Source organism: Lutjanus erythropterus, chromosome 14 (assembly GCF_056507025.1).
Source record: "Lutjanus erythropterus isolate fLutEry1 chromosome 14, fLutEry1.hap2, whole genome shotgun sequence".
In the NCBI taxonomy this organism is placed as follows: Eukaryota; Metazoa; Chordata; class Actinopteri; order Lutjaniformes; family Lutjanidae; genus Lutjanus; species Lutjanus erythropterus.
Window position 1 is genome coordinate 21,685,803 of NC_139330.1, and position 25,594 is coordinate 21,711,396.

Genomic DNA, 25,594 nt, shown 5'->3' on the forward strand with positions numbered 1-25,594 from the left:
GGACAGATTGTTTCCAAAGTCCCACTGTTGCTTTGACAGCTGTTGCTCACTAAGCCAGGGGTTTTGCTAGGAAATTACTATCATTCAAGATGTAACAAATGGACATTAGGTTCATTTGCAGGACAATTTTTGCACATGAGAAGAATCAGGATGTTGTAAATGAGAGGAAATAGATTATCAGTAATTATCTCTAAATAACATCTGTCAGACTGGAGTTGTATATTAACACTAAGGCCGATATAGTTTAACTTGTGCGATAGTATAATGAGTTATATGTCAGTTACATGAAAGCACATAGAAGCCTATATGGTATACTGAATAAAAGCCCTCTAGTTGTCAGCATACCATTGGCCCCATGTTTGATGCTTCAATAAAAGGACTCTGTGTGCCCCTGTGAGGAAAGTCAGGTGTTAGTAACAGTGTCTAGTAGTGTGTGTCCCTGTCTGATGGAGTGTGACTGTAGCCCTGTGTAGACTGTGCTATGAAGCCCAAGGTCTGTACTGAACTGTACGCGTGTTTCACAGTTTGTAATGTAATGCGTGTGTGCTTGTCTGTTTGCATGTGTGTGTCATTCGGCTTTCTCCGACCCTCAGAGTGGTTTCACCCCCCTCCACATCGCGGCTCACTATGGCAACATTAACGTGGCCACGCTTCTGCTGAACAGAGGGGCTGCTGTGGACTTCATGGCTCGGGTGAGTTCATTCTGCCCTCTGCTGTCTGGGAGGAGTATCACAAACACTTTAGGTAAACAAGAGTGAAGGTTCATAGAGTGTGATGCTACATAGGTATGTTGACATAATGATGCTTCAGCTGTGAAACAGTGGTTTGGTTTAGCTTTGATGACTTAGCAAACTCTTACTCCTGAGAGGCCTGTTTCACATTTTGACTTGACTTAATAAGAAAAACACAGGTGTTACTGATAACATTAACAATAGAACCCTGAAACTAAACGAGCTAAATGGAATTTAACTCTCATTAATTTTTATTATTTATGTGTGTTATATTAGCTAATAGGCCTCTCTGTGCTCATAATAGGGGCGTCACTTTACAAGGCTTTGATATAATGTGCAGAGTAGGATAAATATTTGTTTACTGCAATATTTACATTGCAATGCATGATGTGTTTTCACATTAGACATTAGCTCAACAGTGGCCCATAATTATATCAGCTTGTGTGTGAGGGAGTGTTGGTGTTGGTGATGCTTTTTGACACTGATTACAGGTTAGGTTCAGAGAGTCATGCTGAACAGTGGTGCTTCCTTTACAGCTGTTTGCTTCATAATAAAAGAGGGTTGGGCTACTAGAAATAAATGCACTGGAGATTACATGTTTTATATCGAATAAATTAATTCTAATTTTGTGTAAATAACAAACAATTACAATCTGATGTGACAGCTGAATCTTAACACTGTTTTTCCCTCTATTTTTCTTTGTTTAGAATGACATCACGCCACTTCATGTGGCATCGAAAAGGGGCAACAGCAACATGGTCAAGTTGTTGCTGGACAGAGGGTCCAAAATTGATGCAAAGACCAAGGTGAGACATTCAGAACTGAAGCATGTGAGGCTGAATGATGTGATTGTTTGGAGAACAGTACGTCTAATTTTCCTCCCTGTGTTGGATTTATTTTAAAAAAAGATTAATCAGGCAGACATTTCTATCTTTCATATACATTTGAAAATAGTGCCAGTCTGCATAGGTGTCCTGATCAATAAAATCAAGTAAAAAAAAAAAAAAGTTTGTGGTGAGAACTGCCTCATCCGGATTAAACTTTTTTTTCATGCAGCCTTGAGTTGACGATCTGTCAGTGAGTTTTGTTAGCGTTTGTTAGTGTTAGTGTTATTTTTTTACTGAGGGATTTACTAATTGCGGATCCAAACTTAATTAACTTACTTTATAAAACTGAAGTTTAACAAACCATGTCAAAGGTATTGCCTTTATTTTTTTTACCCTTTTTGTAACTACCTAACCATATGCAATAATGCTAAAAAGCACATTATGCCCTTTCCATAAATATGTTTTATATCAGGAGGTCTTAAACACCTCATCTGTTTGTCTTTTTTTCCAGGATGGGCTGACACCTCTTCACTGTGGGGCGAGGAGCGGACACGAGCAGGTGGTAGAAATCCTACTAGACCGTGGAGCTCCTTTCCTGTCAAAGACCAAGGTAGCTACTGGGACAATGAATTCGGGAGATACTGCTTTGCTCAGAATAGGATAGGAAACATCGCAAACACATGTCACATGTTTTTTTTTTACACTGGCTGTTGTAGAATATAGAAGAATAAATCACATTTCACATGAGACAGGGTACACATTGCTAATAACACTGTAATACTGATAAATAAACTAGCTTTCCTACCTACACAGAGCTATTTGTAGTCTATTATCCAATCAGATAGCAGGCTTGTTGTTGTTGCTGTAGTGTTGTCGCATTGTCTCCATAACGTGTGTGCGACCTCTCCAGAACAGCCTGTCTCCGCTGCGTAGCCCTACAGTTTGACCACGCAGGACGACCAGTGTAACAAAATAGACATTGTTGTAATGACCTCGTTATAACAATGCTTCTGTAACCTTCTCAACAACTTCCTTCACAGTCTGTCTGTGCAGCGCATTGGCCACGCCCTAACTTACTGTGTCTGTCTGTCCATGTGTCTATGTGTCCGTCTGCGTGTGTGTTTGTCTCTCTCTCTTTGTCTCGCCTCTCTCTGTCTCTCTCCCCATCTCTCTGTCTCTTTCTGTCCCTCTCACCCCCCCCACTGTAGAACGGTCTGTCGCCGCTCCACATGGCCACTCAGGGGGACCACCTCAACTGCGTCCAGCTCCTGCTCCAGCACGATGTGCCGGTGGACGACGTCACCAACGACTACCTGACGGCGCTGCACGTCGCCGCCCACTGCGGTCACTACAAGGTGGCCAAGCTCATCCTGGACAAGAAGGCCAACCCGAACGCCAAGGCTCTGGTAAGGCTTAAGAGGCTGACACAGTCATACTGGACAAAAGCTTTGAATAAAAAAAAGTGCCTCGCTGAGATTGGCTGTTTTCACACCCGTAGTTTGCTTCATGTTGTCCAGACTCTGGGGAAAAATGTTGTGTTTTTGCATTTCAGTTCTGAGTTTTTATGTTGATTGAACAGATTTCGTGAATGTCATCCTGCATCAACGGGACACACATGGAGAAATCAAATTCACCTGACTGACTGAAGTTTATGCAACACCTTAATGCTTCTGATTGATGAGACAGACAGAAGTTGCAAAATAACTCCTGTTGTGCCTGATGAAGGGAGTTCTTTTGCAACTTTTTAGACCAATTAATCAGGGAAATATCTGTACTGACACACATATGTGTTACTAAAATTATTATATAATTAATATATGTATATATGGCTTATACTGATCAATTATAAAATAACTTCCTCAACATATTTCATGATCAGTGGATGGATTTATTAGTAGTTCAGCTTTTAATTTTGCTAAAATCACATGCCATTATAACATCCTGCGATTTGGTTTGTTTACTTTCACAACACAAACAAACTGCATGAGAATCTGCTTGAAATCAGACCAAGACCTACATTTTATCTCGGTCTGATTGTCAGATCCAAAGCAGGAGGGTCCTAAACCAAGACAGCAGCAGCAGCACACATATATTAAACATACATTTTACCAAAACAGACCATAAATGAGTATAAAATAAATAAAATATCAAGAGAATAATCATGTGTCAAAGAACTGTGATCACAAGGATAATACCTGAAGGCTGATACTTGTACTAGTCACTGAATAACAGTATTCTTTTGTTGAATGTTTTTATAATTGATCATTTTCTGGATTACTACAAGAAGGATCTCTTCTCAAAGAATAATAGAATAACTAATTAAATTAATAGGGGAAAAAAATACTATTTCACCATTGCACAGTGTGTTTTTTTTGCAGAGGAGCCAGTGGGCTTTTGCTGCAATGATGTGATGGTTTGAAAGGAGAGTGAGAGTAGGTTGTGATACTTAAGCTGCACAAAGTTCTCCTGAAAGTGACAAAGCAAATAAATGAAAAGGATGTATCAAATGTTGAATCCTGACACAGAGGGATAAAAAAGACACTTTCTAAGAATCAGGATTTGAGAAGAAGGAGAAGAATTGAAAGATAAGAGGTTTCCTTCTCACTCTTGTGGTTTTGCAGCTGACATTTTTCTGCACCACCCATTCATTTCCTGGCAGATCATTTGCTTCCCCTTATCAGCCTAATAAAACAGTCGCAGATGTTTTGTGACTGTGCAGAGTTCATCTGAGAGTTTTCTCTCTTTCTTTCTGTGTGCAGAACGGTTTCACTCCGCTTCACATAGCCTGCAAGAAGAACAGAGCGAAAGTGATGGAGCTGCTGCTTAAACATGGAGCGTCGATCCAGGCTGTCACTGAGGTACAACACCACACTGGACCACAATTACTGTTTTCTGCTTGACTCAATCTTTAACTACTTGGCACCAGAGGAGGTTTCTGCTGACTTTTAACTATTCTGAGCTGTTCCATTTATACATTGTGACCTGCCTTTTAATAGTGCTTTATTTGCACTTAATGTCACTTTTTGACAGTTTTGCTAAGATTTGATATTTATTGTAATTTTTTGTGGCAACGATCATTTATGTTTCTCTACAGTCTGGCCTGACACCCATCCATGTGGCAGCCTTCATGGGCCATGAGAACATTGTGCATGCACTGACGCACCACGGAGCATCACCCAACACGACCAATGTAGTGAGTGGATCTTTTTTAATTTAATTTATTGTATTTTGTTTTCATTCAACCTTTATTTAATCTTGAGGAATCAATAAGGACGTACCTTCATATACAACTACATGTTAGAAGTACACGTTTGATCAAATGTATGTTTCTATGAGTTCAACTCCCACATCATTTCATATAAAGAGGTCCTTCTGATGACTGTTCCTGTGTCTTCCAGCGAGGTGAGACAGCTCTCCACATGGCAGCCAGGGCAGGCCAGGCAGACGTAGTCCGATACCTGCTCAAGAACGGAGCCAAGGTGGAGACCAAATCCAAGGTTAGAACACTGAGCCTCATTATCACTCACTGTGTCGGGGAGAAAGAAACAAACAATGATAAAATACCGGGCCAAAAGTCACTTTCTCCTCCATCGCCGTAGGACGACCAGACAGCGTTGCACATTTCCAGTCGGCTGGGGAAAGTCGACATCGTCCAGCAGCTGCTGCAGTGCGGCGCCTCTGCCAACGCTGCCACCACCTCAGGCTACACCCCCCTTCACCTGGCTGCCCGCGAAGGACACCAAGACGTTGCTGCCATGCTGCTGGAGAATGGAGCCTCACTCTCCTCTTCGACTAAGGTGAGACTGATGGAGGATCTCGTAGGAGTATATTTATAGATTCCAAAGGGTCAATCAATTACATATTAAAGAGCATGACAGAAAAATGCCCCTTCCTTTCCAAGTCACCCTCAATACACAACACATTCTACACACATACACATAATAATAATAATAATAAGTTACATAAAATGGAGGGATAAATTCCATTGTACTACAAATCCAATGAGAAACCATATGGAAAGAGCCTGAGATCCACTGAACATCAAAGCAGCTTCAGTGAAGAGGGATTAAGGTTTAGTTACGCTGATAGTATCCCAAGAATGCAGAAAATTGCTCCAGTTTTTTCTTTAACATAATATGTATGTCTTTACACACTTGGACCCAGAAGACATTAATAAGAGGGCAATACACTCAGCAGTATTTTGAAAGCAAAGGATTTAAGGTTTCACCAGGGGCCTGTGTATAACATTAAATTGCAACTCCCGAACTTTGGTTAATAAAAATACCAGTAGAGCTCAATCAATGCCATGAATCATCAACAGTCTCCAAAATCAGCTCCCTAAAGAGTGGCGAGGGATCGTATTCCTGTGCAGGTGGGTGTCTCTTTCTTTGGTTAAAACACGAGTGACACAGAACACACCATCTTATTTCTGTGCCATGTATCTCCACTAGTGGGCACCAGTCTCCATTTTTTTAATAGCCTCTCTGATGCTTGTCTTGTTCAGTTTGCTGCTGCTGAAATTCAGTAGAGAAGCTTTCAGAATTACCTGCCTGTAAAACAGACATGTTAAGCTCTGTCACAGAGTGGAGTCGCATCAGTTTTACTGTGTTCGCCTTCAGGTCAGTGACGGTATTAGTGTTGGATCAGTAATTCTTTCATCCAAACAGTGGAGAGGTTATTTTATTTTTTTTGGTGGTGGCTTCAGTGTGTGACTGCTTGTGCAGATCAAGGTCAAAAGGAGGTGCAGAGTCGACTTTATGGAATCTACACATGTGTGATACGTGTGTGTGTGTGTGTGTGATATGTTGCTGGGGGCTGTCTGTGAAGGTGACCTCTGTCAGTGGACCAGATTAATGAAGGGTAAACCCCATGGTGCCAGTGCTGTTTCTCGCTCACTCACACACACATACACTCACAGGCAGGATCTTTTGGGATGTCACCTGAGTCAGCTGTTCAATGAAATGATGTCACACCAATCTGGGAGGAGAGGAACTGGGGGATGGAAACTATGAATTGACCCATTTTTATGAAACAAATGCATTAAAGTAGCTACATTTTTAAAACATTTAAAACTATCCAGCAACATATCTTCTCTAAAACCATCCTTTACTCTATAAACTGTCTATATGAACGCTGACTGTAACCATTCACACAATGAGGTCGTGTGTTTCAGAGCGTGGAACGGGAATCTGTGGGAGTCCCACATTCCTCTGGAAAATATGACCTAATGTCTTTAAATATCTTCACATACACACAGGAAGGAAGCCAAGATTAACATGATCACATTATACAACAGCCATTTACGGATCTGATGAGGAAATAACGGCCTTTTGACTACTGTAGTCTCTCAGGGTATTAAAACAGTCTTAAGCTCATGTGTTGCTATAGCGAAATTAGTCTAATTTTTAGGTCATCAGATATTTTAATGTAATTAAGTGAATTTATATGATGTTAAATTGCCTCTACAGCAGATATTTAGTTTGACAATGCTTTTGAATGATAATGTCATGTGTCAAACATTATCCAAATAAAAAAACATGGTAGCTGACAGACATTTTTCTTTTAGAATAAAACTGTATGTCTTGAATGAACTAAATGGGCTTTGAGTAAGTTAATGTTCCAGTCGTGTGGCTACAGACACATTATGTGTATAAATCCTTTATTTTAAAAAGATCCCCTCTAGTCGTGTTTTTCTTGTGTTAATGCCCCCTAAAATGTTGTGACATTCCTCTGCTGAAGGGGGAGATGTCTGCACACTTATCTAAAATTTGAGATTCACACAAGTTTGATTCTGTATGTAACAAATTCAGAAGCCAAGCGCAGTCTAATCCTGCTAGTTGCAAATTTTGCAACACACTCCTGACCTGAGTCTGGGTCTGACTGAAGCTTAGACATGTTTGGCTGAATCTCTCCAGTGTTTCCTCTGATGCTAACACTGGCCAATTTAATGCACACTGCTCTTTCATCAGTTAACCTAGAGCAAGCAGCAGTGGTTGGCAGGGCATAAGGCCAGATCGAGAATTTCTTAATAAGGGAGAAAGAGTGGGTGTGCTTCCAGACCCTCTTCAGTTTTTTTCTTTTTTACTTTTTATGTTGGAATACCAACATAAAAAAACATTCATCATAGCAGAGTATTTTGACATACTTTAAAACATGTTTAGAGGGTAATATTATTTTTTTCAGTAAAAATGGATACTGTCATTTAGATAAGTTCTTTACAATCATGTGAGAAACTGTGTTGTGATGAAGAAGAACTTGACCCCAGGCCAGCAAAGGCTGACCAAAAAAAAACCCAAATATACAGTACACTTCCTGTATAAATACCCATCTCTTCTTGTCCTCTCTGCCCTCTCTATGCTCTTTTCCACCATCTTTCATTTTTATAATGTGTCTTATTTTGTGCTCAACAGAAAGGGTTCAGTCCCCTGCATGTGGCAGCAAAGTACGGCAAGATGGAGGTTGCCAGTCTCCTGCTACAGAAGAGAGCTGCGCCTGATGCTGCTGGAAAGGTGAGATGACTCAAAAACAAAGGAGAGGCCTGGAGTGAATCTTAATCGCAACCAACATTTAAGGGTGTTTTCAGATGTATTGCTGCTGGAAAACATGAGCTGTCTGAGCAGGGAGGGGCCTGGCACAGAGAGGGCTCTACATATTAGGCAGGAGATGACACTCCTACACAGAGCAGAGAAAAATGAAGGCAGCTGGAAGATAAAGTCAAATTTCTACATCGTTATCTCAAGAAACCAACAACAAGATGTGTCAGGATCAGAGATTTCAAACAATCATTTAAAATGCAACAGCTGATGGGATTATTAACATCCGTCTGTAAGAGATGACCTTATATAACAAAAGCACAGAACATCAAGGAAAAATTATACGTGTACAGCTGTATAGTTTTTGATTGTGGATTTTAGCTTTGCTGCTGAGAACAGACCAAAAAAACTGGCCAAAATCAGGAAGTCATTCAGATACTGTGACCATTTATCATCCTGCAAGTCTCCCTGTCGCCTGCCCTTATCCAACCTGTCTCTAAGAGAGTAAACAGAACTCTTTTGGAGTTGTGTTTTCCGAGCTGCAGCTGGACGTGGGGGAGGCTTTGTGGAGGAGTGGCAGGTATAGGACCGACAACACAGCCAACGGACGCTTGTCCCGTTGCAAAAACCTCGTGGGTAGATTTGGTTTTATTCCCCTGATGACATGCACTCATTCCACCTCCACATGTACACTTTTGTATACACATGCACGCACACACATATTGACACACTTACTGAGCACAGGCCTACTGGCACTGATTATGGCGTTCACTAGCTGTGTGTGTGTGTGCGTCTGTGCCACCATCTGAGAGCGTTTAACATAATGGCAGTCAGGTATGATAATGAAGCTTCCACACAGTTTGGTGGTGTCACGCTGAAATCAGTCCCATTGTAGTACTGAGTCTAAACACAAAACTAAATCGGGCCTTTATTGCAGTGTGATGAGAGTAATTTTCTTTGGAGATTACAAGAAAGATAAAGACTTATTTAGATTCCTTACATTTTGAACAAACAAAAGTTGTCACAACAAATGTTTCACACCTTTATCTGAGTAAATTCAAGTTTTTTGTTAAATGCATGGGACATTCCAGTGACTCAGTGTGCGTCCTGGTGACTCAGGCCTTGCTGCCGAGTCTGGAGGGGATTTTTAATCCAAGACAATAACAACAACATGCTGCTACTGCTGCTGCTAGCACTCTGCTACTCCTTCTACTGCTGCTAAACAAAAAAAAACTAACTGTCACATCATGGCTGCGCAAACCATCTCTAATTTTGGTGCTTTAAACTTTTTCTGATAAATAGACGATTCAAGGGGAAATTCACAGATATTACACATGTATGTTTACAGTCTTAGGGATTACTCCTGCCTATGTAAAAAAAAAAAAAAGTTATAGAAAGCCTTTAGTGGCTAATAAAGGGCCTCAAGTGATGTCTTGAGACAACATAAGTTAGAGTTAGACTAAAAGTTTGAAAATGACAAAAAACTGAGGGTGTTGATTTAGACAGAAATGAGTTTTACAGATCTCTCTAGCTCACTCCTCATCTCTGTATGAAGTTATCATAGTTTGGTGTTGTCAGTTTTAGTTTAGTTTAGTTTAGTTTTAGTTTGCACCGTGTTTTGCTCATTTCAGTTTAGTTTCTATGGTTTAAAAATGTTTAGTTTTAGTTTTGTTTTGATTGGTTTTAGTATTAGTTTAATTTTTTTATTGTAATATGGGACGTATGGGGCAAGATTTCTGAAGTTCAGAATAATTATTACAATACAAACACAATACTTGGTGAGTCGTGTAGACACCCTAAATATATATATGGACTAATGCTGCCTCGTGTTGGTGTGTTGACAAAACTGTCCAAATAGACAAAAACCTAAACTAAACTTTTATTTGATTTTCATTTTGTAAGTATACAATATTGTTTTATTTGGTTTTTGTAGTTTTTCTAAGGTATTGTTCTTATTTTTATTTCAGTTAACTAAAATGCTTTTTCTCTCCTAGTTTTAGTTCATTATAATAACCTTGTCTCAGACTGACCTGTCAGCAGTTCAGTCATTTTTTGGGTACGTGCCAAATTTTCACAAGGCAGAAGAATGTGTGGAATTACAAAGATGATATTTCTGGTTCTGCTGCAAGACATGATCACCTCTGTCTCTTTTGATAATGTCATCCTCCCCTAACTTCTTCTTCTATATTTCAGCATGAGGTTGTTGCTCTAAACTGTCTCTTGTACTAACTGTCTTCCATCTGATGTCCATCTCCCTTCATATCTCTACACCCTGATTTGGTTCTTTTATTTTTCTTAACTGTACATGTCTGTACGTGTGTGTGTGTGTGTGTGTGTGTGTGTGTGTGTGTGTGTGTGTGTGTGTGTGTGTGTGTGTGTGTGTGTGCGCTTTTGATCTTCTAACCTGGTGTTGTGTTGCATGCTTGTGTGTGTGCGTGTGTGTGTTTGGGTGTGGGTGTTTCAGAGCGGGCTAACTCCACTGCATGTAGCTGCTCACTACGATAATCAGAGAGTGGCACTGCTGCTGCTGGATCAGGGAGCTTCCCCACATGCTGCCGCCAAGGTATCCACACAAAACACACATTAACACTCATCATACTGCGATGAACTCACCTGGCTTGTGTCCCATTAACAATGTTCTGTATGTGATGTGCATCTGTATGAAGATCTAATGCTCACCTGTTTTCTTCCATTTCATCAATTCCTCTTTGTCTTTGACGTTGTGAGTGACTGTGCAGCTTGGAAATCACTTGTGCAGCCAGAATTTAGCTCCCAGCGTCAGCTTGGTGGTTAGCTGGATGCTATATTTTCATATTTCTCATAAAATACAACTGGACAGCACATGTGAAAGGGCTGGTTATGTGTTATACATGCCGTAAATTCTCCAGAGTACTTAAAACCACCCACTTTTGTGAAGTCTGTCCCAGAGCCGTAAATTTTGTGTGTTCCCAATAAAAAGCACTGCACTTGCTGAAATGTCTGACACACACACAAACACACACGGTCAGTGACACATGGTCAAGTCGTGGTCAGTCTCCCGCTAGGCTTTGGTAGCCTGTCAAAACCACAGAACAAGTATGAGCAGAGTAGCAGAACAACCAAAATATGGCAGGAAATGTCTCTGGCTGGACAGACATCCTGCGAAGGGAGACCAGAGCTTGTAAAGCTAATTTATCCTTGCTCGTTGTCTTCCCTTTTTGTCACTGGCTCTGTCTCCTGCTCCTAGCTCCCTCTGCTTTAATCTCTATCAGTCTCTATTTATTCCTTTACTTTTCCTGCCTCTCTCCCTCCCACACTCTTAGTCATTCCTCCCTGCCTCCCTTTCTCTCAGTTTCTCCCTCTATAAATTGTGTTTCATTTGGCTGGGCACTAAATCTGGTGTGCTTGGTCTCATTTAAAGAGATACTTCTGATTATTTGAAGTAGGGTTGTATGAGGTACTTATCCATAGATAGTGTATTACCTACAGTAGATGGCAGTTGACACACCCCCAGTTTGGAGAAGAAGAGCAATGAACTGTTATGGACAGGGTCAGAAGCAAATCGAATCTTAGCTGCTTAGAAAAAGCCCCGCCTAAAACAGTAGGTATTAGTTTAAGTATACAGCATATATAGAATATTTTCAACATTTTGTCCTGCTATCAGACAGGACAAAATTTTGATGGGAAACTGCTGTTTTGTTAGCCAAATATTGCATGACATGACAGTGTGGTGGCATATATTGAAACTGTGATTCTTACTTGTGAAATACATCTTGCTATAAATAATCCAAGGAGTGAAATTTTATTCAGAGGAGGAGGACAGTTTGGATATAATGTGTAACTTCATACAGTAGTGATATACTGACAGTGGTGACACAGAGACCCTAGAAGGTCTTCCCTTCTCCCCTCTCACCTCGTCCTTTTACTCAGTTAAGCTAAAATCACTCTATTGTGCCTGTGGACCTCGAGGCCGAGGCCTAGACACTTCAATAAAGCCCACTTGCTGCGCAAACTACCATGAGCGGGGTTCCTAACTGGGAAATGTATTTAAATGGCGTCTTTAGTTTAATGTTGGCTCGCAGGTGATCTCTCCATGGTGACCAATGTGAAGAATGTCAGAGTGGTTTCTCTTTTCAGCTGCTCCCCGTCTGTTCATTGTTTCTTTTACTAGAACTTGCTGATTTAGCGTTGTTTATGTGTTCAGCCTGCTGAGGGAAACCTTTAGACTGAGTTCATGTTCATTCACAAAGTCTTCAAGAAGTGGTAGTTCCCCTTTCAGTTGGGAAATATATTGATATTACATTGATATTGTCAGTTGTCTTTTCCTGGTTTTAAAGGCTGCATTACAGTATCTACATTACTGATTATTTATAAAAATAGTAATTCCCACAAAATTATCAATCAATATCAAGGTATTTGATCTAAAATATTGTGATATTTAACTTTGCCCTGCCTCTACATCACAACTTTTATGTACTGATGCCAACACTTAATTGTGCTTTATTCCTTATATTATTTATTTCATATTGATGATCAAGGGAAGGATTGATATTAAGGCAATTTTAATTAACCTACTATGAGGAGATGGTACAAAAACAATCTCCAGAGTCTGTGCCCTACTGTGTGTTTAGAGAAGTTTTTTTTGTGCAGCAGCATGTCTGCCCCATGAGCCCTGTTAATCACCACAAGTGACAAATGAATTTTAAATCCTTAATTACAAACCAGTTTGCTGTCTCTTTTCCAAGAATCTGACACCCCGCATCTCTGTTCTCCATCTGCCCACTCACCAAAACTTTGCTCTGCATTTCATAAGAATAGTTAACTTTATGGATTTGGATTGTGACATTAAAGAAAACATTAATAACATCTGTTGAAGAGGAGCTATATTATGGCCCACATTTCCCATAATGCCTTTGCCTAGTGCTGAATTGAACGGAGTAGTTTAAGTTTGCTTTTTTATGTTGGTTAGTATTTGAAACGTGTCTGTTCAGAATATGGTGGTTTATGTTGGTGGCTGTTACATTTCTTGACTTTGCTGATACTATGAACGTAGAAGTGATCACCTAATAATACTGTTACCTCTGTGATTTCAGTCATTTTGAGATACTTTTGTAGAGCTACTGAAAAGTCTTGAAATTACTGAACCTTATACAAGTCTTACCTCCTGACTTCTGCATCTCTTTTGCCTGACTCAGAATGGCTACACGCCGCTCCACATCGCTGCCAAAAAGAACCAAATGGACATTGGGACCACACTGCTGGAGTATGGCGCTGACACCAATGCAGTGACACGGCAAGGCATCAGCCCAATTCACCTGGCAGCGCAGGAGGGCAGCGTGGACCTGGTGTCACTGCTGCTGGCCAAGAACGCCAACGTCAATGTGTGCAATAAGGTACCCAGTCACTCTCAACCAAGCAGAAAAACAGATGGGTTTTCAAAAGACTTTCCAGCATCCTGTTTCCGAGACAGAGAGCATGTTTCAGTCTCGTTATGTGCTCCCACAACAAAAGCTTTGTGTGTTCATTTGTGTTTGTGTGTGTGTCCTTTCCACATATACAGAGCGGACTTACACCACTCCACTTAGCAGCTCAGGAGGACAAGGTCAATGTTGCAGAAGTCCTGCTCAACCATGGGGCTGATGTCAACCCACAAACAAAGGTAAAGCATCCTCGTATAGTAAATACACACACACATACTGTAATGATTAGGGTCTAATGCATAATCTTTTGTTTACGTATCATTGACTTTGCTGCTTGTCGTTGTGTTTTTGACTTAATTTGAATCTGATTTTCCTGAATATAGTTTCAGTGTATTCATGGCAGCGGAAAAATACTCTCACACACACTCCTGGGCACACACACACACACACACACACATCCGTCCAGAATCATCTCGGGTGCTACATAAATAAAGGATTGATACCTGAGTGGAAGGTGTTCATGTCTTTATAGATAGACCACACTGCAGCAAATACACACACACACACACAAGCATGTACATGCTCTAATATTCGGTCACACTCTGTCAGTTACATTCACTTACACACAAACACACACACAGGCCCCATTACAGGCTGCTCACGTTCACAAACCTGAAGGTTGGACTAAAACAAGGTTATCTGTGTGTGTGTGTGTGTGTGTGTGTGTGCGTGTGTGTGTGTGTATTTGTGCTGATATGACAGTTGTTTACAGTGAATAGGTTATTCAGTCGCTGATCTCCATTATCATTGTGCACTGTACTAATAATTCATTGTGGGTGTGACATATGATGCAGCTTTAAATTTAGATTCAGAGAAGCAGAAGCAGAAGCAAATAAAAGAGAAGTATTTTCTTTCACAGTGTTCTTTTCACAGTGAGTTCTGAGCCTGCTTTGTCGGGTATTGTGAATTAACAAGATGAGGCCTCCAGTCTGACTATATATATATTTTTTTTTTCATCTGCTCGTCCTGTCTTGTCTGTGTCTCTTCCTCCGTCTACTTTCTGTCATGCAGATGGGTTACACTCCGCTGCACGTGGCCTGTCACTATGGCAACGCAAAGATGGCAAACTTCCTGCTGCAGAACCACGCCAGAGTCAATGGCAAAACTAAGGTACAAAGCACATGTTAGCACACTTACGCACAGATAAACATACACAGACATGCACAGTCTTGTATTGCTATTTTTGTGCAGATCTTCATTTACATCCAGATTTATTCACACAAAGAGTGTAGATAACTGCATGTACTTTAGTTAGTTAGAAACTACATACTCATAGTATTCTCATGACTTTTTTTTTACAATATGGCACAATGTCACAGCTCTTTGGCCCCAGTTATCATTAAGTGACCCATCTGCTATTTTATTAAAATCACTTTGCGGCCAAGATATCCTCAATTGAATACTATGAATTTTCCTTGAAATTTTTTAAAAACATTTTTCTGATTTCGCAATTGCTCCCTATTCTCTCCTTAAACCACAAACTTGTGTTTCTTTTTCTTCTCATCTGTGGGTCATTCCACAACTAAGACCCTTCGGTTAAATCCAGTTACATGACTGTACAGTAGACTGTGACTACATGGATTATGATGAGATGCAAAATGTTTAATTCAGTCAAATCAATATAGTTTTTCGTTTTATAGAGAAGTTAAGATGTAAGATGTAATTGTTTAGTATCTCATAGTTTGGTAAACAGTTTAAAAGTAGTTTCCCCAATGCTACATACAAATATATTAACACTTTTCCTCTGTTTCCCTGACTGTGTTTGTGTGTCTCTGTCCAGAACGGGTACACTCCTCTACACCAGGCAGCTCAGCAGGGCCACACCCACATCATCAACCTGCTGCTTCAGCACGGGGCCTCAGCCAACGAGCTCACCGTGGTCAGTGCACAAACACACTGGACACACACATGCTCCAACCATCGATGAAATACTGAAAGCTCTTTGTGTTTTCTTTGTGCCTCCTGTGAATAACTCCCTGTCGGTCTGTCACCGGTCAGAATGGGAACACTGCCCTCTCCATCGCCTGTCGTCTTGGGTACATCTCTGTGGTGGACACTCTGAGGCCCATGACGGATGAAAATCTGACTGCCATGGTGAGCTACTGTCCTGTTAACATGTTATTCAGTTAGAGGCCTAAAATGTCCTTCACACCACCAATACATTTCAGATGACTTTAGGTATTATGAGTAGGGATGTTATTATTTAGTAAAGGACATTTATTTCAAGTGGTAATTTTTCTTTGTTTTTTGATATTGCAATAAATATTGTATTGCGGACTTTTCTTAACCCTGAGTTTTGTATTACATATTTGTTAAGTACCCAGGAAAAATGAGACTGTATAAGGACATTTTATAAGTGAGAATTCACCATACTCAGTTTAGATAATCACAGTTGAAGAGTAAAACTGGGAAGGTGTTTGAGGATGATTGTGGACAGTGTGTGTATAGCAGTGTATCTCAAACTGACTGTCCCCTCGTATGTGAACAGTGTGTGAAAAGCAGTAAAATTTGAGTTGTTTGTTGCATTAAGAGCATTGCTGCTTCTCAAAAAGTTGGCACTGAACTGCCTAATTACATATTTGTCACTATTGGACTAAAACCTCTAAAATTATTGAGCAGCTGTATTGAACTGTATAGTGTGACCGACTTGTTGCTCAATTGAAAACTTGTCCAGTCAGCCAACAGCGAACTGCGAGCGAAGTCAGTGTGTGAATCCTGCAAATCAGCCGGCAAGTAAGTCAGTGAGTCTCGCTGTGTCACATGCGTGAAGTTATCCTGATTAAGAGAGAGAGGGAGAGGGCTTACACTGGAGCTTAAGGTTTCTCCTCAAATAGACCAGGTCACTAACCAACAATCTGATCCACACACGTGTCTGGGAGGGGTAGTGGGAGGGGGGGAGAAGGGTGTGAAAGTGGGAAAGAAACAGAAGCGGTAGGATGATGATGAAGAGGTGAAAGGCGATGGAGAGTGAGGAGACGGACAGAGAGGGCACTGAGAATCCTGCACAATCAGCAGCAGATGTATTAGTCATAACTGAAGTAAGATCAAGGTCGTTTGCCTACACCTTGGTGTGATTGATCTGTCATTCAGCATGCAGAGGCCTCCGCTGTTGTTTTATGTGTCTGTTGAAGCTACGTCTGCAGCCTGTGGCACCTTTGCTGTTCAGTTACGTGGGGTAAAATGGCCTTCAAACATACATATTACTTGTTACTGTGACAGGGGCCACGGCTAAGATTCAGTTTAATGTCTATATTAGAAAATACATGTGAAGGCCACACGTGTCATTAGTTGATATAAGACTTTCAAAGTGATTTATTGTCATGATATAATCCTTGTATTTTCCTTGTAGCTCAGTGCTCCTTTGTTGAAAGTCATTTGTAAGTTTCACTGAGTTTTTTTTTTAGGAATTGTGGGGATTTGTGGCATTATTGGATGCTTTAAAGGTCCAGTGTGTAATATTTAGGGGGCTCTATTGGCACAATACTGCAGAAGTGGAATATAATATTTAGAAGTACGTTTTCATTGGTGCATAATTATTGTTGTGTTTTCGTTATCTTAGAATGAGCCGTTTATCTCTACAGAGGGCGTGGCTTCTCTTTCATGGAGTCAGCCATGTTGCACAATTATGTTTCTATAGTAGCTCGGAATGGACAAAACAAGCACTGGCCTTAGACAAAGCCTTTTACGTTAAGCATGAGTTTCAAAGATACTGTTTCCTACACACTTAAAAGGGAGAGATGAGGATTTTGCAGTCATTGTTAGATGCCACTAAATTTTACACATTGGTCCTTTAATAATATTAGGGAGCATAGTTTTAAGGTTTAAGATGGTGTGTAAATATGCAGCAAACAGACATGTCATCATATCATCTGATAATAATAATAATCATCTGTTTAAAACCTACTACAGCAATGTAACTCATATTTTCTTTTTAGAACTGGTTTAAAGTTTCAGGTTTATTTCCAGAAAATAAATCTGCTTTAGCAATATAATATTCTTTTATGAAAACTAGATTGTTCAGTTGTCCATTTACTTTTCAATTTTACAGAGTGCATCAGAAAAACACAAAATCAACGTCCCAGAAACCATGAATGAGTTCCTCGACATGTCAGACGATGAAGGTATGAAACTTTTCTCTTTATTCACGTCATTCTAAACTCTAAAATCAACTTAGCTGATACTTGCAAAAATGTTGTTGTGACTTGATTTCAGTATTAAAAAGTAATATCAAAACACTGCATGATGTCCATACACTTGACTGTGTGTCATTTTGCATGTTTCACTGTATGTGTGTGTTCAAATCACACAGTCCGGGCCAATGTGCCAGAAATTCTCAATGAGGAGTCTTTTTCAGATGCCGATGAAGGTATTTCTCACCAGTTTGCCGCCACCGTTCTGTCATTTGTTTTGCTTTAAGATAACGCACTTCAACAGAACTCACCCGCCTCGTAGAAGCGCTAACTGTCAAGGCTTCGCTGTACTACTATTCAGCTTTGCTTTTCATCAGAGTACACAGCCTGAGCACTCACACTTTCAGCTGAAAGAATTCTGTATTAACAATGACAAATCCGCCTAATGCTGATGTAAAATTATTTTGCATGCACATGCTTGTTGGAAGGTCCCATTTCCCTAACTGGGAAGGCGCTCTTCATGAGCTTTTGTGGAAACAACATGGACATTACAAAGAGTAGGGTTGTTGTTGTTCTTGTTGTGGCTTCTGTGATGGGTTGTCTGAGATTAGCATCCCTTGTTGTTATTCGAGTCTGCTCAGACAGTTTGAGGCTTTATATTACAAAGCGATTTTGTCCCAGACTTGTTGCTGCACTGGTACATTCCCTAAAACCACTAAAATATTGCTTCACCTGACTTGTTTTCAGGGTTAATGCTCGTGAATAACTAACTATTCTAGGTCACTCAGTTTTCCCAGACTTTCCGAATTGTTCCACGTGTTTCCTGAGTTGGGAACTCATTTTTCTGATTATTCCGAGACCACTTGAAGGCAGGGTTATTCTCATCCTAGGACCTAATAAGAGGGTCAGACAAAACAGATATTTCTGTGAGGGTTGTTTTTGATTTATTTACTGTGATTCTTAGCCTGTCATCAATGGACAAAGAATAAAGTCTCAGCTATTTCCATTTTGTCTGAGAAAACCATCGGCAAACATTATTGAGTCGTTTTATCCTAGAGTCTGGTTTGTTTTTCTGTCAGTGTCCCGTCTCTGTTCGCAAACTGACACTGCTGATGTTATTTTCACTGCAACTTAAAAACACATTTGTTATTTTTAACTACTCTCACACCCTCATTCTCATTCTGCTGATTCTCCTCCTCAAAGACACTTTTTGATGTGTCATCCTAACTTCTCTTTGAAGGAGAAATTGTGAAAAAATATGAACAAGATCATTATAATCATTGTGTAATTCAGACTGTGAAGATGCCTGCATACATTCAATGGAATAATCTTTTTTCACTGTATGTAAACCTTGATAAATTACATAAGATTAGTCATATCATAGTTAGCAGCAGAGTGGCTGCTGTAGCACTGAAGAACCAAACACTACTGCCAAGTTTATGGTACAAGTGGAGTCACATTGTTTCAGGCTGCCCACTTCGGTTGTCTGTCCTTTGTTTTGGAACCACAAAGCCAACAGGCCTGTAAAATTGATGAGCTTGTTCACGGGTTGTTGCTTAGGGGACAGTCGAGGGGAGGAGGGGGGTGTGGAGTTTCTCTGTCAGGTGATACAGCCAGACTCAACAAGTTACGTACACACACATATCAGGTGATAAAGGATGATTTTTTGTGCTGTAGCTGAATGATGAAGATCCTCATTGTCACATCTATGATTCAGTGTGTTATTATCACTACCAATAATAAATAAAGAGTATCCATGACCTCATATACTCCACATAAACTGTTTATACTGTGTGCATAATTCATCAGCATTGTTACTGTGCAGCAGTGTGGCCTTGATATTTACTTTGCCCAATAGTAGCAGCACAAGCTTCAGTTAGCCGCTTGTGTGTGTGTGTGTGTGTGTGTGTGTGTGTGTGTGTGTAGAGGAAATAAAGAGTTTCCACATCTCTCTTTAATCCTATATGAGGGGAGCCAATCCTATTAAGCTGCAGGTTGGAGTGAGTGTGACAGGTCACTCCTGTCTGCCGGTGCAAATACAGGCTCATCTCTTGCTATCTATGGACTACTATTGCTGCTAATTGTACCATCTTTAGAAAGCAATTTAACTCCTTGTTGTGTTCTGCTGTCAGGGAATCTCCACAATCCCTATTGCTGTGTTTTAAGGGCCATTCTGCCTTTTCCATTCCCAGAACAATACATGCATAAATATGCATCTGTATAATTTGAAGTAACATCATGTAAAACTGTCATAAAAGCATAAAAATGCACCTTCCATTTAGAAACATTAAAAAAGACACATTTTTAAGTGTGTTATTTGCATTTCTCTCAGTTTCTAAGAGAACGTTTCAACTAGACCAACAAAATATTAATTTATTAAACTTGCATCTGCCTGCTAATTACCCATACCATTTAAAGATGATGACATATGAAGAATTGTTCAAATTGTTGGACCATGATCACCTTGACTATATCAAACTTAAGTCGGTTAGTTAGAGTCAGCCAGTTAGACGGATGGCTCCACAGCTAACTGAGCTAGCCACAGATAACAGCAGACAGTGCTTAGCCTACTTTAGCAGGAAATAAACTAGCTAAATGCTATTTGTACATCACTTTAAACTTTAAATCACCTTGCTGCCGTATCTGTCGTCAAACTGGCCTTCTAACATTTAATGACATCTCTATGAAAAGTCCAAAATATTCTACTTTTCTTGAGGTGAGAGAAAATATTAATGAGACACTTATAATAGTCTCATGAAAGCCAGTGTCAAAACCAACCACATATGACAGTATAATGTCAAAACATAAAGCTTAACAGTTTCTTCAAGTTTGATAATGTGAAGTTGTCATGACAAATACATCGACAGGTTATGTTGTCTTGTTTGATCTCAGATTGACATAACAAAGACATCTCAGAAAATGTCAACATTGCATTAAAAATTACACAATTGGCTGAATGACACTTTAAGACAACAGTTATTAATATTCAATAAGACTCCTTCAGGTGTCACGCCATGGTTATGAAAGTGTAAGACAGTCATATGCACACCCCTTCATATGAAGTGCTATCACTGTTGCAGCTGTCCCCTGTTGCAACCATCCCTGGCCTACCCTACTGAAAAAAGAAGAAGAATTACGTTTAGTTTTAATTCAGCAAAAGATTCAGCGGAAATTACCTTTAAGGACGTTATTACCACAGTTGGTGTCATACATACATAAGTTTAACTGTCAAATAGCTCTTGCGTAATTGTTCTAAATGCACTTATTCTTGTGCAAGTTTCACTCATTGTGTGCAGCCTGCAGAAGGAAGGGAAATGTTGCTCAAGAATTAAAAAAAAAAAAAAAAAAAGTCAAAATGATGCTTGCTACGGTTATTTCATCATTATTCGAACCCCACTCCCAGTTTGAAATGCAGCCAGACTTCCACCATAGAGGAAGGAGAAGCAGGAGGAGTGTTCAGTGAGGGTTTTCTTCTTCTCTCCGTCACTGTCTCCTCCACTGAGGTTCCCAGGCGTTCACTCAGACGGCCTGTCAGCTGACTGTGCTCTCCACGGAGCGGTAAACACTCAGCGTGGCCCCTGTTGACTCCCCGCGGCCGGAGTTTTGTTGTTGGATGCTGTTGAGCCACAGACGCACCGAGTCTTTCTCTCTTTAAATCCAATGAGATGAGCTTTTTTTTTTCTGAGCCGCCTGCAAGAGAATTAACTCCGCTGTGACCGCTGGTATCAGATGGCTTGGACTGGTGGCTCTTTCTGCTCGGTAATGTGTTTTGTTTTGCAGCGAGGAGACGCGAAACTTTGAGTTTTATTTTTTTTGTTTCTTTGCGGTGAAGACGGCGGCAGAGCAGAAATGTGCGCACCGGCTGAAAAAACGCGCCTGTTGGAGTGGAGTTAAGTGCGTGGGGTGAAGAGAGGGCAACTTTTTCCATCAGCAGCAGCACCAGGAGCTCTGAATGGCCCACTTGATAGTCTTCAGCTCTCACTGGATTTACTGTTCATCCTGGGGACGTTTTGTGGAGCTTTAGAAAAAATACAAACTCGTTAAACAGAAGAAAAGTTGTGATCAATATGGCTGCAGTGGATAAAGGTGAGTAATGAGAGCATCAGAGGAGTTGATGCAGAAAGGGGTGTCATTTTGTGACATTTTATCTGTTTAATTTTCTAGCAGTAGGCGGTAGAGATGGATGGAGACTCACTCGGCCTTTTGGCTTCTGTGGACACTTATTTTTTTTGTATTTGACTTGTGCAGTCGTAGAGAGAGACACAAAGAGTGTTTTCTTTAAATCCTAAAAGATGCTTCAGGTTTACAGCAAGAGGAGGAAGTGTGCGCGTGCGTCTGAGGTGGCGTCAGCTACGTGTTGGGGTTATGTGAGCTTGAATGGGACGGTGAGGTGATACATTATTACAGCAGCCAGTGGGGAGCCGCTTGTTTTCCAGTTTTGTCAAGTCAGACACATACAGCTAGAAAAACACAGGAAGTTAGGTGATCGACTTTACCATCAAAATAAAAGTCTAACAGGAAATACAGTTACAGCTTTGCAGCCTGTCCTGAATTCTAAATCGTTATGTATGTGTGTTAGTTGTCTTCTTGAGTTGACAAAGGTCTGGAAAATAGATAGCAAAAGTGGTAACAGATGTGTGTTTCACAACAAAAGGGGGTGGAAAGCTCCAGACTCGACATTCTGCTCTGACACAGGGAAAAATAAGCTGTGCAGTAATTCAGCAATTGATCCCACAGTGTTTTAATGACTGGAAACACATTGCATTTATTATCACTCTCATAACTTGATAAATACCAAATGTTCATAGCATTCATCAGCTGACAGTCATTTTGGGACAAGGACAAACAAACAGAGAATGAGCCAAGATACTAAAGAATAAACAACACTTCCTCTTACAATGACTTTATTGAATTTTTCTTGTATGAAGGTCAGTGTTAATATGAAATATATTGCACTGCAAGTTTTTACTTTAACATGACTGAATACTTTTATTACAGTGCCCCCCCACATCCCCACACACACCAACATCTCCTTCACAAAGTCTCCTTTGCATTCAGAACAAAAATGCTATAAAGTATATGACAATATCAACACAGAATATAAAATATTATTCAGTGGCACCTCTAAGAAAGACAAACAGACAAAAAGTTTAAATATTTGCACAGAATTTTCAAAACACGCCTCCATTTTCTTGTGGGATCTACCATTACTTTAATTCTTAAAGTACCCTGCCTAGGGCATTAAAGTCATTAAATGGTTTTCAGATTCCTTCATAAACACCCATTTTGTTTTTCAAGGTACCTGTTGTTCTTTCCGCTAAGGCTGCATATTGGCATACGATATGCATCACGATACAGGGGTTACGATATGTTGAGGTGGTATGTTGTTTTTAGGAATGCTGTCACAGTATAAAGAACAAACCACCACATGAATCTTTGCATGTACCACAATATCACGATACAGTGTTTAAAGAAGTGATATCATATTACAAAGCATAATATCGCAATATTCAAGTGCATAGATATTTTCTTACACCCCTACTGTCCATAGGCATACATTGTGCCATATTCTTGATCCAAGCAGGCACAACAGTTTTCTTCCAATTAGAAACTTTTGCCAGCAGTATAGCAAAATCAATAAATATCCCAACTAACATTATTCAGGGCTGCATTAAACATTAAAAAATAATATTTCAAGCCTAGATCTATTAAAGGTTGTTACTTTTCAAGGCCTAGATTTCTGTTGTAGACAGTAGTGGCTGCAATACAAGTAAGTAATTTATGCAGTTAGATTTAGGGATATGAATTATGGTAAACATAGCACACTGTCAAAAAAATGAATGGAGGCATATGAATGTAACCATGAGCACAATAGATCCCTGAAGTTTAACTTTAAGTGAATATTTAGATGCTTAATGTAGTCATGTTATTTTTGGAGTTGGTTTGGTCACGTGGTTCATGAGTATTGACTAGCAGGTCGTTGTCTTTATTGCCATAGGTGAGAGTTCTTTATTTTGCTTTTATTTTGAAATTTGACACCGGAAACGCTTACCTTTAACGCCGTCTAACTTGACGGTGGTGCTGGTGTGTGATCGGAGTGCGGCAGTATTGAAGGTAGGGGGAGGGGCTGCGGTGAAGGAGCAGAGTGTTGCAGGCAGGACAGAGCTGGACATGAGGGAGAAGGGGAAACACGGCAGCCGCTCCGCCGGCTTCGTTGACCGGCGTGTCATCGTCCACCGGTCCGCCGATCGAGGTGCGGTGCTGGTTCTCCACTCTGTGCTTATTCTGTGCTTATTGTGCGTAGGCTGCGGTGGCTGTTAAACCCTGCGCCGCTGCGCTCTGTGTCTTTGAGTGTTGTGAAAGGAGCTGCGTTTGGTTTTACAGATATACCGCAAAGTGGCTGCTGGCATCTTTCTCTAAAATGATCACTGTCTAACCTCTGAAAACAGTGAAGCGTCCGCGCTGCTGTGTGCTCCAGCTTCATGTTGTTGTGGCACTGTCAGATCAGACGAATAGACAAAAAGAAAAGTTGCAGAGGGCTCTGCAGTTGCAGTGATGTTGTGTTTAACGACAGAGTGGTGCTGATAAATGATCCAGGGCCTCCTCTAAGTACCATAATCAAATAAGTGAGACTGATGTCGGCAGCGAGGGCTTGTTTTTCTTCCTGAAGTGCCGCATCGCATCTCTAACCCGGATTGGCTTTTGAAGTTATAACAGGAAGGTTTTATTATTTCATCCTCCTCCCCCCCCCCACCAGGTGAGGATGCGATGACCGGGGACACAGACAAATACCTGCGGCCTCAGGACCTCAAAGAGCTGGGGGATGACTCCCTCCCTCAGGAGGGGTACATGGGCTTCAGCATCGGAGCCCGCTCAGCCAGGTAAGCACCTGTCATTCTCATTATGTACATGTGGAAACCACTGATGTGCTCTGGTGCAGTGCTGTCAACTGTTTGATCCAGCTTGTCCTTTTGTGTAGTTTTGTGTCCAGACCAGGGTTGCAACTAACAATTATTTTCATCATTGATTAATTGATTACTTGTTTGGTTCATAAAATGTCACAAAGTGTTGACCACTGTTTCCCAAGGTGATATCCTCAGATGTCTTGTTTTGTCCACAACCCAAAGATATTTGGTTTACTGTCATAGAGGAGAATTTGACTTATTTTTAATTTAAAAAAATGACTCTGAATGATTACCTGATTGTCAAAATAGTTGGCGATTCATTTAATAGCCAGTTATTAATTGATTAGTCAATTAATTGTTGCAGCTCCAGATTGTGTTCATCTGACAACTCTGTGAGTGTGTGTGACATCACAGTTGGTATAGATGCTGTGGTTTTTCACCTATACGCACACACGCTTATGATCTGATATGATATGCAGTTTTTCTGTATAGGGACACATTATCTCATGTACAGCCTGTCCTACACACACAAACACATACACATACACACACACAGAATAATGGAAATCGCCAGAGAAAGCAGCTGGAAAGGTGCCATCTAATGATTCAACCTGACATAATGATTCAGCGTTTTGTGTGGCCTCATTCAAACCCAGGCGCAGATTACAAATGGCCCATAGTATAACTCGAGCGATATGAGCTGTTTCTCTGAACTCTGATATCTTTGATACTCTCGGCGAGCAGCTGCACATCAGGCCTGACAGCAGTTTCAAACAGAGGACAAAGTATGTTGTGGAAAACTGGCAGGCTCCAGTGAAAACACATCAGCACACAGAACAAGTGCTGTGCGGCTCCGCGGTGCATTGTGGCCACGCTAACAGATGGCAGATGCACTGTGATGGTTGGATTGATAAAAACAACTAGACTCACTGACAGGAAGCTGCTTACATCAGCGAGCCACAGCAAACAAGGGAAACAGTGAACTAAATGGAGAAATTCCATGTAAACA

General features: G+C 40.6%; 1 protein-coding gene across 22 annotated transcripts in view; it reads left to right on the plus strand.

The window, feature by feature from the left end:
• The window catches only part of LOC146315546 (ankyrin-3-like), a 162,487-nt gene that overhangs the window by 94,478 nt on the left and 42,415 nt on the right, over window positions 1–25,594 (plus strand). For 18 of the 22 annotated variants that reach the window (XM_084735499.1, XM_084735520.1, XM_084735518.1 and 15 more), the window contains 18 exons: window positions 594–692; window positions 1,439–1,537; window positions 2,070–2,168; window positions 2,767–2,964; window positions 4,318–4,416; window positions 4,653–4,751; window positions 4,957–5,055; window positions 5,158–5,355; window positions 7,969–8,067; window positions 10,556–10,654; window positions 13,266–13,463; window positions 13,631–13,729; window positions 14,562–14,660; window positions 15,331–15,429; window positions 15,549–15,644; window positions 17,599–17,671; window positions 17,860–17,916; window positions 24,438–24,561. In XM_084735499.1, coding sequence (XP_084591625.1) covers window positions 594–692; window positions 1,439–1,537; window positions 2,070–2,168; window positions 2,767–2,964; window positions 4,318–4,416; window positions 4,653–4,751; window positions 4,957–5,055; window positions 5,158–5,355; window positions 7,969–8,067; window positions 10,556–10,654; window positions 13,266–13,463; window positions 13,631–13,729; window positions 14,562–14,660; window positions 15,331–15,429; window positions 15,549–15,644; window positions 17,599–17,671; window positions 17,860–17,916; window positions 24,438–24,561 — 2,033 coding nt within the window. Of the gene's footprint in view, window positions 1–593; window positions 693–1,438; window positions 1,538–2,069; window positions 2,169–2,766; window positions 2,965–4,317; window positions 4,417–4,652; window positions 4,752–4,956; window positions 5,056–5,157; window positions 5,356–7,968; window positions 8,068–10,555; window positions 10,655–13,265; window positions 13,464–13,630; window positions 13,730–14,561; window positions 14,661–15,330; window positions 15,430–15,548; window positions 15,645–17,598; window positions 17,672–17,859; window positions 17,917–21,102; window positions 21,767–23,528; window positions 23,934–24,437; window positions 24,562–25,594 lie in introns of those variants that run through there. The other 4 variants (XM_084735502.1, XM_084735506.1, XM_084735515.1 and 1 more) reach the window with 4 other exon arrangements.